A 14,444-nucleotide genomic window follows, 5' to 3' on the forward strand; every position below is an offset into this window, starting at 1 on the left:
TCTCTCTCTCTCTCTCTCTCTCTCTCTCTCTCTCTCTGGGACAGGATATACCTTACCTCTGGCGCCCTGTAGTACCGCGTGACCACGTACGGCGTCATCATGAAGGTGGTTCCGGCGGTCCTAGCCAGGCCAAAGTCGAGGATCTTGAGCGTACAGTCGGCCTTTACCACGATATTGCTCGGCTTTAAATCCTATCGGCGAGAAGAAGGAACAAGGAACGAGAGTTAAACGATTACTCGCGATCGTCTGGATCTCGACGAACGAATCGTCGCTTACCCTGTGAATGATACCGGCCGAGTGCAGGTGCTTGATGCCGCACAGCATCTGATACAGCAGGTAAGACATGCGTTCGTGATCCAGATCCATTTGGATCACCTGGCACAGGTTCGCGTCCATAAGCTCCATCACCAAGTAGACGTCTTGAAACTCGTCCAACGAGCGTTGCGGCGTGAACGCGTTCAACAGACCGATTATCTGCGGGAAAAGAAAGAATGGGACGCGTTCGACGGGAGAATCGTGGTGGTGGGTGCCGATCGGCGTACGGATCGGCGTACACTCACGTTTTTGTGATTGACCAGCTTCATCAGCTTGAATTCCCTGTAGGCCCTCTTCGCGTGCGTGACGTTTTGAAAAGGTCTGGACAATTTCTTGATCGCGACATTCTGCGTGGTGACCGTGTCGTACGCCGCGCTGCAACAACGAAATCGTATCGGTCCCGCGATATGCCGCGTCGCGAAGAGACGGATATACTCACCAAACGATGCCCTGCGCTCCGGATCCGATCGGCTTCAGGTTCTGATACCGTTTCAGAATGGTGAATCTGGTGTCCCCGACTTCGACCGTGTAAAACATGGCGGACAGCCGGGTTGTCATATCAGGCCCCAGGTAAGGCATGCGCCTCGGTGCTCTTCTCTCCTGCTGCACCTGTACCTGAACCTCCCCTCCGCTCGAGCACTCCTGGTGCACTCGATGAGGACTTACGCTCTTAGCCACTTTGGCTGGGAATACGAGCGTACTTGGTCGAAAGTAAACGCGATCTCTCGCCTCTGCTTGCTCGGTTGGTCGAGAGGCAGGAGCACCGGCACCGATACCGGCACAGATACCGGCATCGGCACCTGCGGCACGCTCTCGCCGCTGCTTCTCCGCTCCTCGCTTCCGGACGACGACGCCGCCGCCGCCCCGCCGCTTTGCTCGCTTCTTATGCGCGCCGGATTCGTCTGCGACAGATGATCGCCATTGCGACAACCGATTATTAGCCCAACCATTCTTTCCTCCTTTCCTCCTTTCCTCCTTTCCTCCTTTTCTCCATTTCCATCGGAATACGATCGCCACACGGTTTCGTGGCTTCGATTCGCGCGTGTAACATCCAGCTCGAAAGTTTCGGCGTCTCGGTCGAAAATAGAAATTGGAGCAAAGTCGGCCAGACGTTCTCGGCCGCGAAAGAAAAAGAAGACGAGCGTCCGCTGGTCAAACTGTTTTCGTCGGTCGGCCAAAATTAGAGGAAGACGAGGCGAAGGGGAGAAAGAAGAAGAAGAAGAAGAAGAAGAAGAAGTCGCGCGAATATTTCGACGACAGCGTGCCGCGTTTGCCTCGAAACACGGCAATTTCTTCTGCTACCGCGGGATTCCCCCAATTATTTATAGAGTATCGCGAACGCAGACGCCGACGCCGACGTCGACGACGCCGGTAACGGGTGGCGGATTAGCGCGATCTCTCTCCGTTTGTATTTTCTCCGCGTCGCGACCACGCGTCCTTTCGCTCGACACCTGCTACCGATTATGCGATTACGAGGGCTAGCTACTCGACCATACATCGCGGATTCGACGATCACCGAGATTCTCCTTCTCCTTCTTCTTCTTCTTCTTCTTCTTTCTCTATTTCTTTTTCGTCTTCTTCCTCGTCGTCTGCGTCTCCTGCTGCTGCCCGTCTACCCCCGCCCCGTTGGTCGCGTCTGGTCGCGTCTGGTCGCGTCTGGTCGCGTCGCAGACGCCACACTTGGATCGTCTCCAACGCGAGCGCGCACGCGTCCGCGATCGTTCGACCACCGCGCGCGCACACGCTCGAGCCCGAGGAAATTCGTTAGACATAATTCACGGGATAAGAAGGATTTAAGGGAGGACGAGAGCGCGAGCCGAGGATAGCGGCGATTGTACGAGAACCGAGAGGATTTTTCGAATCGCAGTGGATACGCTCGGAGAAACTTACCATAAACGAACGGCCATCGTGAACGGTCGACGACGAACGACTAAGCCCAAAGCGTGCGAGATCTGGAACGAGAGAGGAAAAAAGCGTGAATGTTGGTGCATCGGAACGCGCGTCGCGACGACGATCGCGCGCGAGCTTCCGAGCAGACCCGAGACGCGGAGTCGCCGTGGCGGAAAGGTTAATCGAGCGTAACTTTGCGCCGCGAGAGCGACCGTTTGGATTCGTTAACGCGATTTCGCGCTGGCCTCCCATTCCGTCCCATTCGCATTCCAGCGAACGCCGCGCAGATTCCACTCGCGCCGCGAGCAAAGGACGTCTCGGGGCTAATTCCGATACGCAAAGCGGCTGCGAATTAACGGGAATCGACAGAGTTTTCCCGTGGACGAGAAAAGGGAGCCTCGTCCCTGGGAACCGCGAAAATGGGCAAAGACGAAGCGGTTGTGCGGCTCGAAATGGGATAAATTACCGCGAGAAAACGAAATTTTGCTGGTTTACCGAGCGACGCGGCGAGATACGCGTAGCCGCGAACGAGCAATCGAGTATATCGCGTTACCGTCGCTGAACGACGTCTTAATCGCGACGACGGTCGTCGCGTCGTTCCGTTTGCAACGTCGCTAACAGCCGGAAGCGATCTCTTTCTCGTCGCGAGAACCAATTTACTCTCGACTAACGTCGTTCCGCGACGTCGTCACCCTCTCGCGAAGAGAGAAAGGCCAAGGAGGGGAAGAGGGAAAACGACTGGCGATCCTCGGATTTTCTTCACGGAATTTCCTCCACTTTCCTCGCATCGTTGCAGCGCGGTTCTCGGCGGACACAGCTGCGGTGGCAGGCGAGAAGAAAGAAAATCTTCGCGGTCGTCGAGACGAGAGAAGTCGCATCGAGCCGCGAACGTCGATTCGGATATTAAATTTCCTCGCCACCGGCAAAGCCAGACGTATTTCCCAGCGGAGCGCACCCCGTATAGCCCATTTCCCCTTATCCGCGGCCAAAGTAATTGCACCTCTTTCCACCACGCCGGATTTGCTATCGTTTCAATTCATTTGCGTAATTACGTCCCGTGTCCCGGCATCGGAAGGCATCGGAGGGCATCGGAAACCACCTGGACGACCGACTTTTCGCCGATCCTTTGCAAATCGGGCCAAACTTTCCGGATGAAATCTCGCGCGATACCGGTATAATCGCGGCTAGACACCTGCAAATCTCCTCGATGCCACGTTTCAACGGACCGAGAACGCCGCGACGGGCGCGCGTTTCCAATTCTCTCCGCGTCCGCGAGACTCGGTCGGAGGAGCAATTTTTCGACCACGAGACCGCTCGGCGTGGCGCGGTCGTTTGGCCGCGGGCATCGGATAAGAGGAACGGCCAAGCAGGGAGAGCGGAGCCCGGAGGAGAGATTTTCGCGCGGAACGAATCGCGGCGACGGTATAAGCGGAGGGGTTCCAGGGACTTGACCGTAAATACCGGTTTTACTTGTCAGAGGTGACGTACGAGCGGAGAGATACCGAGGGGCGAATCGTCGCCAAAGGACCGCGAGGGATCCCGCGCTTCGACCCATCGCCCGTGATAATTCTCCTCCTCCTCCTCCTCCTCCTACCGCGAGGGGTGGAACGCGTAGGAGAAATTGCGAGTACCCCAACGGAAGAGGCACGGCGATAAGAAGGCGTCGCTGGATCGCGTTTGGCGCGAAACGCGAGAACCCTCGCGAGTCGACGTCGACTGGAATATCTCGATCGGGCAAAGACCCGCGGGGGACGCGTGGCGATGATTCGTTATCGAAGGTTAATTCGGTCGGCGACCTCGTCGCGATAATCGATCTCGATCGGTATTCGGCGTCTCACCTGCGCGAGCCACGTCGATAATTAGCGACGAGGAACGTGCCGCCGGTTGACCGAAGCTGGCCCAAGCTGGCAAGGCGACGGAAGCGAAACGCGCCAAGGAATTCGCAAAGTTCGTCGACCGAAATTTCGAGAAGTCGCGCGCGCTCGCGATCGGTCGTTCGAGCGGATCGGAGATAATTGCCACCCGATGGAATCTCGACCGGACCACGCGCGGATCCGCCGCGTATTTGCGTTTCCACGTCTCTTCTCGACCTCGCGTTACCGCGATCGATATCTTCCGCGTTCGAGACCGAGGACTCGAACGAGGGAATATTCCGGTCGAGTGGACCCGTCCAGAAGACGACAGGTGTTCCCGGTGTCTCTCGCGGATGCGTTTGCATCGCTTGGTAGCCGAGACGAGAATAACGCGACGTCCTCGGAAAGAGCGGAACGCGCGAGAAATTTCGCGCGATTAACGAGCAACGCGCGCGCGCGCGTTTCCACTCCCGAGCCGTTTCGATCTCGGTCGAAGACCGAACGGCGTCTCGCGAGGATAGCCTCGAGCGTCGCGTGCCGACGCGCGTCTTTGCCCCCTTTTCGCCGCCTGGTCGTCGTTTCTTTCGCGCTCGTCTCGTCTCGTCTCGTCTCGTCGTTCCCCGACGAGTTATGCAACTCGCGGAGAAGATGCCACCGTCGTGGAATGCCGCTAATTGGCCGAAAATAAATGCCACCGTCGAACGACCTTCCCCTTTCTCGTCTCGTCCTCCGCCGTCGCTTCTCGGTGTCTTTCCTTCCTCTCGTCGTTCGTTCGCTACCAGTCGAGCCAAATTCGAGATCGCGCCTCGCTACCGCGAGACTCTGCGACTCCGCGTCTCTCGCGGATAAGGTGGAGAACGCGACGATAGACGCGCCAACGACCACGACCACGACCGGTCGTCGCCGATGGATCCACGGCTATTTAAAGGAAACGCCGTCTAGACCTTGAAACCGGAGTCGGCTAAGAATTTACGCGCCAACCGACCCCGAGTCGTTCGTCGCGCTTTTTTCTCTCGGCCGACTGCAGAGCGCGCGCGTTGGAATATCGCGAAGGAGCCACCGAGAGCAGAGGCACGCGCGGCGCGGACTGGCCTATTTCCAGTCGGCGACGTGTAATCCAACCGAAACGTTCCTACTCGCGAATAGCCCGCGTTCTCTTCGTTTTTCCTTCGACACTCGCCGTGCTCGCCGTGCGAACAAGGTTAATAACGTTTGCTCGTGGCCTGGTCCAAGACTTTGCTCCAACGTGGCGGAAAATCCGAGGAAAACACGGCAGAGGCCGTTGTTGGTCGCGTGGACGACGTCGGAGCGATAAATCGATGCGTTTACCAGCCGGCGAGGGATGGACGCGCCTCGTAGATGAACCGAGCGATATTTATGCAACGAACCGCTCGCGTATTCGCGCGGTTGGTTGACTCGCATGCACCGCCGCGTTCGCAACCAAGCGACCACGCGACAGCACCGTTCTCCTACCCCTTCGCGTTCTCGCCGATCTCTACTTTTCGTTTCCCCGACTTTCCTTCCAGTCTCCATCGAGGAGAAACGAACGGACGCGCTTGGATCGAGGAAAGAGGGCTCGATTACTCGCGGCGCAGCTGGCACCGGAGCTCTCTCGTTTCTTCCCGTCAAAGCTTCCGTTCTCCTCGCTTCGTCTCTCTTTCCTCCGCCGTTCTTTTCGGAATCTAGGATCATCACTTCGCCGTGCACCCGCGCCGCGTCCCTCCGACGACGACTGCCGGTGGTGGTCTTTTCAGACGAACAAACCGTTCCCTTTTCTCCCTTCCGCCGGCACGCTCGCGTACACGATGAAAATGACTCGAGGCAGCGGCTCGAGTGTGCCGCCCCGTCGTCGGAACGAAAAACGGAGCGGACGCGACGACCACGACGACGAGAGACCGGATGGAATCTTTTCGCCTCTCGATTACGAACCGTCGCGAGTACGACCGAAATACGCCGTCTCGCCGACACCACCACCACCCGCCCACCCCCCGATCTAGTCGCGACCAAAGCGTTCGCTTCGAAGCGTTTACCGAGGAAAAACATCGGCCGCGTTTCGTCCTCCTCGACCATCGATCCCGACTCAGCTGACTTTCCGCAACCCACTCGCGTACACGCCTTCCTTCTCCCTTACCTCGTGTTCCGCACGAGACTTTTGCCGAGCGCGCCGGAAACGACGTAGGTAAAAAGGGGTCGCAAACGCGTGCCACTTGCGCGTGCCACGCGATCGTCGCCCTGGCATTTCGGCGAGCGGTGCCACGTCGCGCAGACAGCCCGAAGCCAGTCCGTCCCTTCCATTTCAAATGCAAATTTCCTTCCTCTTTCCCCCCCCCCCCCCCCCACGACACACCTCGTTTCCCTTTCCTCGCTTTCACCCTACCGTCCCCTTCCCGCCCATTCCGTCCCTTTCCGCCGAGACCCGGAGAACCGGGAAAGACGTCCGTGAAACCGGGTCGCGTACGCGAAACCACCGCAGTCGGTGCATCCTCGTCTTGCTATCGAATTTCGATACCCTCCGTTACCGATGGCGCCTTTGTCTCTCCTCTTCTGGAACGCTCGGTAACGTTCGCGAGGCAACATCGCCGCACCACCGATCTCTCGCAGTGGCGCGAAAAAAGAAAAAGGAAAGAAAAAAGAAGCCGCGGTTCGCGGTGGTCGGACAGGGGGAAGAGGGAAGAGGGAAGAGGGAAGAGGGAGGAGAACCGATCGATCGAGCGGTAAAGAATTCGACGGCTACGCCGGAATTAAGGGTGGCGACCCGACGGCGAGATTTAAGCCCAGCTAAAATTCCACCGGGACCTTTCCCTCTCCTCGAACGAGGATGCCCCGCCGCTTCCTCTTCGACGTTTCAACGTTATTTCGCTCGGGCTCGTTCGGAATATCGATGGACCGTGTCACTCGTGCGCTACTCGACGTCGAGTCGACGCGACGATACGGGAAAGAAATAGCGTGGTCGCGTATCCGCCGATCGATCGTCCTCGACCGAGAATCGATCACGGGCGGGGTGGTATCGATCGGATAATAAGTCCCGCTCGCGAGCAGTCCCCGGACGTCCCCGCGTTTCGATACGGCGGTCTCGTGGCGTCGACGAACTCGTTCTCGAACCGGGTGTGCGCGTTGCCGACGAAGCGGGAAACGAGGGACGCGCGTGCCACGCGTGCTCCGGCGCATCGCGACACCGGGGACAGGCGGAACGAGAGAAGAGAGAAACGAGACCGAGGGGCCGTGTCTTCTTTGGCCAAATATCTCTCGCGGTGGTGGCACTTGAAAGCGGCGGACGCGTAGAAGCGGAGCTGGCGCTCGTTTCTCGGAACGCTTTGCGAACCGACGCGGGAGTACTCGGGACGCTTCGTTTGCCGGATTTAGAATGAATTATCGGGGTATTAACGCTGCGCACCGAACGAGTAACGATTTCCCCAAACCACGCGCCAACTACCTTTGCCCGTTCGTCTTCCGCCATTCGTTCCAAAGGCCCCACCGATCTCGGATCGTTCGTTGCCTCCGAGGAGGTCCGACGCGTCAATCGTTCGCTTTTCTATCTCTCCGAGCCTTATCCCCGCTCGCTCCTACGCGAAAATACTCGCGAAATCCCACGGAGATGGCAGGGACGGAAAACCAAGTCCCGCTTCGAACCGACGCCGGATCTATACGCGATCCACGCGACAGATAAAACGATTTCAGAGAGAGAGAGAGAGAGAGAGAGTGGTTTCTCGCAACGGCGCTTTCGTCGTCGGCATAAAATGATTACCGACGACCGTTACCTCCTCCCTCTAGCCCACGGCTATCGATCCCGCTTATTTATAGCGATACGAGAAAGCTTCGAGCTTGCGCGACGAATCTGGTTCGGCGTGAAAATCGAAAACGGCGAAACGTTGGTACGCTCTGCCGGATCGCGTACGGGGGCGACGGGTTTCGAGATCGAGCGTGCTACTCGCTCGTTCGACGATTACGGTTTTCAGCTAATCGCTCCGAACCACCGCGGAGAGGAGGCAGGTATCGGATTTAATCCGACGTTTCGACGCGGTTGCCGATTCCACGATCGTATCGGAAAGGAACGATCAGCATTGCCGGTGCACGAGGAATTTACGTAACAACGACAAATCGAGATCAACGTCGATCGATCGCGTTAACTCGGCGTAACGACGTTACGAACGAAACGGAACGTACCCCGAAGCTCGCCGATTAACGAACGGACCACCCTCGCCCGTGTTTCCTCCGTCGTCTTTGCGGTTACGTTACCCGACGCCGTCGAAACGTCGGCCGGCCTTTCATCCCCGACGTCGCGTCGACGGAAAGACGAGCACGATGGGAACCGACATCGGGGAGAGAACCTCCCTCGCCTCTGTTTATCCGCACCGCCGACCCGATCCTTTTCCATTCGCTCGCTAGCCACCGAGGAAACGGCTATTTTAGCGGCACGCTCACCTTTCTCCGCGAGCACGGCGAACCGGATACCGTCGTCAAAACTGGCTACGCGAACGTAAAATCGATACAGGGCGCCGCGTGGGAATTGGGGAAAATTCGGCCGCGTAGACGACGCAGTCGATGCTGCACGGCGGAGAGAGTAGCGGAAACGACCATCTCCGAGGCAAAAACTCGCGCGTTTTCCGCGAGAAGAGACGCAACCGAATCGCCTAATCTCGGAGGGTCACGCTTCCGCGAGTGCACCCTGTCCTATTAAACCCCTCCCGGGACCGTTTTTCAAACGTATCGTCTCGGTTCCCTGGGCGATCCTCGCGGCTACGCGGCGCGATAACGACGCGCGTTTCAGAGGAGCGAGGACGGGGGTGGCGAGAAAGGTTCCCATCTCGCTATCCGACTAACGACTTTCCGTGAATCGTAACGGCTCGCGCAACCATACGAGCGGGAATGTAAATTCCGTCGCGTTACGCCTCTTTCTCTCGAGCTTCTCGCGATCCTCCGACGAGATGGCACGCTCCTAAACCCACCACGCGTCACCCTTTTCTCTCGTCCAATATCGTAAACTCGGCTCACGCCTGCGGCCCAGTCGTTTCGATAAACGGAAAAGTTTCCAGCCGCTTCCCGAGTCGAATCCCTTTCCCGCGGCGACGTCGGCGTCGTCGTCTCGCGGTTCCCTCTACCCCCGACGCTCCCATCTCATCCGCGTTCCCCTTATCTTCCGTACACTCGGACCGAGTTTACGCGCCGCGACGAAACGAGCAAAGTCCGATTTATCGGCGGCCAACAACCGACACCGACCACCCCGTTGGCGAACGCGTCGTCGCGTCTATCGAATCCTATCCGACGAGAGGCAATCTCGCGCTCCGTAACCCTCCGAGTTATCAGCCTTTAACGCTCGAGGAATGTTTCGATTAAATCTGCAGCCGCGTTCCGTCGGCTTCCGCGGCAAAGGAGCGAAGCGAAACGCACAGCCAAGCGATCGAAACACGCTCGAGTCGAATTTGCCAGCGATCGTCCAGCCGGCTTAACCTTCTTTACGTCCGACCTAAAACAGGATTAACTCGCTACCGCTCGTCCCGTTTCTCCTTTCGTCCTCTCGTCGGAGATACGCTTCTGTAAAGTACAACGCGCGGATGGAAAACGGGGAAAAAAGCTCGAATCGCGGGTGTATTTCGAGGAAGCGAAACTTATCGCTCGGAGATTACGAGCTCGAGAGCGGCGGCGGTGGCGACAACTCTGACCGCGTATTTCGAGCGATCGCGTCGTAATGGTCGCGGAAACGTTACGGCACCGCGACGAGCATAAATTTTCCCGGCGGAAAAGCAGAGGTAGCTTTTTCAGGAGGCACGAGTAAGACGTACGCCGCTGTATAAACGAGAGGCAGATAAGGGCAGTCGCGACTAACGCGAGACGCGCTCGATTATTCACGGACGCTTACCGGCCTCGAACCATCCTCGACGTTGACGCCGACATCGTGCTTCACCGCGAAAAGTCTTTGCGCTCGTGCCCGAATCGCCTAATTTATAAGACTCTATGAGACTCGGAAGTACCGAGAGATGCAAGGAAAGCTTCACTCGAGCCATTCGAACCGAACAATTTTCCCCGCCGACCAGAATCGCGGTTAAAGACGCGAGGAGGGGCGGCCTTTCGGTGGAACCTCGAGCCTCAAAGCGACCGTCGTAAAACGGCGACGACCCTTTCGACTCGACCACGGTTAAAAGAATCGCGACAACGACGACGCACGGATTTCGACCTTTCCGTCGGAGTAAGAAATTCCGCTTAACCCGAGGAAAAGCCGTTCCCGCGGTCGGTGACGCGAATAAAAATAATAATAAACGCGAAGAGATCCAATTTGTCGCGCGACGAACGGGATACCGGGCGTACGATCGCGGAACACGCGGTGTGTAGGAAAACGAGGGAATACCGCGGGGTCAAGTCGACGAACGGCTCGTGCTACTCGAAACGGAGGGTGAAAGAAACACGGGGCGGAAAGGACTGTTTCCGCGTGACGGAACGAGCCCAAGAGAAAATCCGTTAACCCGAGCAACCACTCCGGAGAACACCGAAAAGGGCCACCGCGAGTGCATGCCCGTCGCTTCTGCCTAGTTTTCTTCCCCTCGAGTAATATCGTTTACGATTATGCCTCGCCGAAAGGTGGTATTATTCGCCGGAGACTTACTCCCGACCTTTTTAGCCCCCGGAAAATTTACGCCGCGATACCGGCGGCACCGAGACGAGTCTACGCGATCTTACTTGGTCGATTCTGTCTTTGCGAGGTACGTTAGGGGGTAAAAATAATCCGCCACGCTTGGCCGGTAACTCGGGCACACTTGGGCCTACGAGTAATCCCGAGTAAGCGTACTCGAGTCGATTTCTCGCCGTGCCGGGCCCGTGAAATCTTCGAGATAAACTTTTCCTCGACCTACGCGCGAGTGGAAAACGCGGAATCCGGTGTAGCGATAAATTTCTAGTCGCGCCGTCGCGTACGGGTATAACGCGCGGGTAAACGCGTGCAAGCGAAAATAAGGAAATCGGAGGCGTAGGTGGAAAAACAAAGGCGTATAATCGCGCGAGGCGGCGTAAAACGAACGTTTACCTTGCACGTACTACGCGTGTCACCGACGATACGCGAGGAGGGCTTAAACGAAAAGCCGAGCACAAAAGGCGCGGCATGATACGCGTTTCAAACGCGACACAGCCGCGAGCGGAACCCGATTGGAATCTCCACCGGATCGAGCATTATCATCCGCGTCTCGTCGCTCCGTTTTCCGCCGATCGCGAAACGTCCAGAGCGATCGCGTCGCTTTCGCGAGTGGAAAAATCGGAGAAGGAAAACGATTCGAACGTGCTTTCGAATTTGCCAACGAGCTACGCGTCCAGGTTTATCGCGGGCTAAATGAAAGGGAATCGAGTGAACCGGCTGCTAAGAGGTAACAAAAAGTATCCGTTTGCTTACCCTGTAACAACCCCCGCGACGTTGACGATGAATGCACGACGACGACGACGGCGACGGCAACGATGACGAGGACGACGACAGCGGCAACGACGTTGACTACGACGACGACAAGAACGACGACAGCAGCAGCGGCGGCGACGGCGGCGGCGGCGACGACGACGACGAAGAAGACGACGGGGGCGACGAGGACGACGACGAGGGCGGTGAGGACGAAGAAGAAGAAGACGACGACGACGGTGGCGGCGGTGGCGACGGCGGCGGTGACGGTGGCGGTGACGACGACGGCGACGACGAGAGCGACGGCGGTGGCGGCGACGGCGGCGGCGACGACGACGGCAAAGACGACGACGGCGACGACAACGGTAACAACGCCAACCACGACAACCACTTGTCTAGGGCACTCCCAGGGATCGCTGAAACACAGGTAAACCTTTCGTTAGTTTCTCCGAGGGTTCGTAGTCTGCGCGAGCGTCGCTTTTCCTGATCCGACTCGCCACGGCTACGCCGTTTCGTCCAGCCTGCAGACCTTTCGCGCGTATGCGTCAGGGCTGTTCGGACCCGCGTGTAATTCGCGGAAAACTATGTCCTTCCCCACCCTCTGCCATCTCGTATACGCGGTCGACGTTGCAAACGAAATACGCTTTTTCCTCTCGCTACGCCCGCGTCCCTCGGGGTTTTCCCGTTCGCTTCGCCTCGTTCCGCGCACGCGATGCTCCGGAAGGAAAAAGTAGCGTGGAGATGCTGGCGATTTTTTTGGAAACGCGTCGCGACCGTAGACGATAGACGATCGTTTTATCGCGAGTATCGAGAATTTCGGAAGGAGAATTTCGCGTAGCGACGAAACACGGCGAAACGCGTAACGGGTAAAGAATTGACCGACGAAGCAGAGAAACGGGAACGAGCCAACAACGGCGCCGCCAGGGTTATTTATACCGAGACGACCTTTGACGACGTCGACGGCGATGCTCAATGAAAATCTTTCGCACCGTCAACCAGACGCGGAAGAAGAGCACGCGGGACATTCTCGGTTCGCATGGCGCCACGACGCCACCCTAAATGTCATTCCCTTGGACCGCTTCGTTTGCCAGACAAACGGCCATCGATACCCGTCCAACCTCGCACCCGCCGATTCTTCTCGCCGTTTCCTCTCGCCGATACCCGTCTCTCTGCGCTCTCGATCCGCGCGCACGAAAATACTACCCACCCCTCCCCGAATCGAGGTGGAAATTTTCACTCGTTCTACCCTTAATTCCTCTCGTTAACCAACCACGCGCCTTGCGCAAAAGCAACAACGACGATGATACGCGCGGATACGCGGTCACCGCCAAATCTATTCTCGTCCGTGCATCTCTCTCCGCTCCGTTAGATCGTCTCTCCTCGCGCGATCATATTCCAAACAATGGCACCCTCCGTCTTCCGAGGAAAATTTGTAACTTTCCCCCTGCGTAGAACAGGTCGGAAACACGGGGGAATGCGAGAGGGAAATTTAAGACGATTCCGAGGCGAGGCGTAAACGACGCGTCGTTAAGAGTTAACGAGGAAAAGATAGAGGGGGGACGAAAGATCGCGTGCCTCGTCAGCGAAAGCTCGATACTTAATTGAAACCGCCAGCTAAGCGAGGCTTTTGCTTACGCGCGTCGCGTCGCCACGCGCCGACCGTCTTCCATTCGTCTCGTCAACCACCCCCCGCCGCCAATCATCCCTCCAAAATTCCAATCCCGTGGAATCGTGGATTCCAAAGAATTCGCCAACGTCGAAAGCTCCTGCTCGTTTCGCTCGTCTATCCGCCTCGAAACCGCGAGTTACGAGTCTGCCGAAATGGAATTATCTCTCGTCGAGCGGCTTAACGAGCAACGCGCGACAAAACGATCTACTCGAAGACGCGTCTACGATCGCGATAACTCCTCACTCCTCTTGCGATTCAACCTTGTTATTCGCGTCGACTCGATTTCCAATTTCGACGAAATTCCCGTGGCACGGTTATCGTGACGGCGAAAACGCAACGGATTCCAGTCGGATGCGAGTATAACCGTGGACACGGGAGCCAATATTTTCACGGATTACGGTCTTTGCCGAGCAAATACCAAGAGAAATCGAACGTATCGGCCAGCCTCGGACCGCATCGCGAATCCATTACCGCCAAACTTGCCGTAACGTTGACTCTTAGCATTTACTCGGCAACTTTTCACCGTGAAAATTAATCCCTCGATCCTAGGCCCTTCCTCCTCCGCCTGCCCTCCATCCATCGATCGGGAATACGTTTACGCTTCGCGACAGCTTCGCGTTGGTATCGTATCGACGATTGCAACGATCGAAAGCTAAACGAAAAACACGGTGGTGGTTCGTCTCTCGGTAGACACGCAACGTACCCCCGCCTTCCTACGTTATACCCTGCCGCTATTTATAATCGGACGATACGACCAAAGGCGGGATATTAATTATCGGGATGGCGATTTATCGTTAACGCGACGGCGCGGGTCGTCGCGGGACGTTGGGGCGACGAGTTACGAGACCGGACCGGATAACGTCCGTCATTTGTCACCGATTTCTCAACCCGACGATAATCGCCATTCTCCTTGTAACGTGCCGCGTTTTCCGCTTTTCAAATATTCCTCTGCCTCTCTCGCGCCCACCACCTTTCTCCTTCTCGCTCTCGCGCCCTCTGGCTCCGTTGCTGCGAGGCGTTACGGAAATAGGGAGAATCGAGTCATCCCTGCTCGATTCTCCGACGTAATTATTCCGGCTGTAACTCGGTTTCAGTTGATCTCGTCCAATTATTCCCTCGAACGCGGATACTCGACGCGGCCACGGACTCGGACGTACCGTTTTTCCCCCAACAAAATCCGTCGGCCAGGACGAGAGAGAGAGAGAGAGAGAGAGAGAATGATTGGACGCGAATCGATGGAGAGGTAAAAGCGGTCGAGGTAGTCGATAAGCGAGCGAATAAGAAGAGGGAAGAAACGCGGAAAGTAGATGGAAGCGGAAAGAGGGCGGTGATGAGAGAGGAAAGA

General features: G+C 57.1%; 2 protein-coding genes across 3 annotated transcripts in view; both read right to left on the reverse strand.

Annotated features, from left to right (window-relative positions):
- Positions 1–971, reverse strand: part of bsk (mitogen-activated protein kinase dJNK) — a 6,545-nt gene extending 5,574 nt beyond the window's left edge. Inside the window, exons 1-4 of the mRNA XM_017901847.1 lie at positions 755–971; positions 561–690; positions 277–474; positions 57–191 (exon numbers count right to left, since the gene is read on the reverse strand). Coding sequence (XP_017757336.1) covers positions 57–191; positions 277–474; positions 561–690; positions 755–894 — 603 coding nt within the window. The 5' untranslated portion in view covers positions 895–971. The remainder of the gene's footprint in view (positions 1–56; positions 192–276; positions 475–560; positions 691–754) is intronic.
- A 10,544-nt stretch (positions 972–11,515) lies between these two features.
- Positions 11,516–14,444, reverse strand: part of LOC108548752 (neural Wiskott-Aldrich syndrome protein-like) — a 26,322-nt gene continuing 23,393 nt past the window's right edge. For both annotated transcript variants that reach the window (XM_017901844.1, XM_017901843.1), the window contains one exon: positions 11,516–11,846. In XM_017901844.1, coding sequence (XP_017757333.1) covers positions 11,530–11,846 — 317 coding nt within the window. In that variant the 3' untranslated portion in view covers positions 11,516–11,529. The remainder of the gene's footprint in view (positions 11,847–14,444) is intronic.

This window comes from Eufriesea mexicana, unplaced genomic scaffold (genome assembly GCF_001483705.2).
Source record: "Eufriesea mexicana isolate 0111107269 unplaced genomic scaffold, ASM148370v2 scaffold1767, whole genome shotgun sequence".
NCBI lineage: Eukaryota > Metazoa > Arthropoda > Insecta > Hymenoptera > Apidae > Eufriesea > Eufriesea mexicana.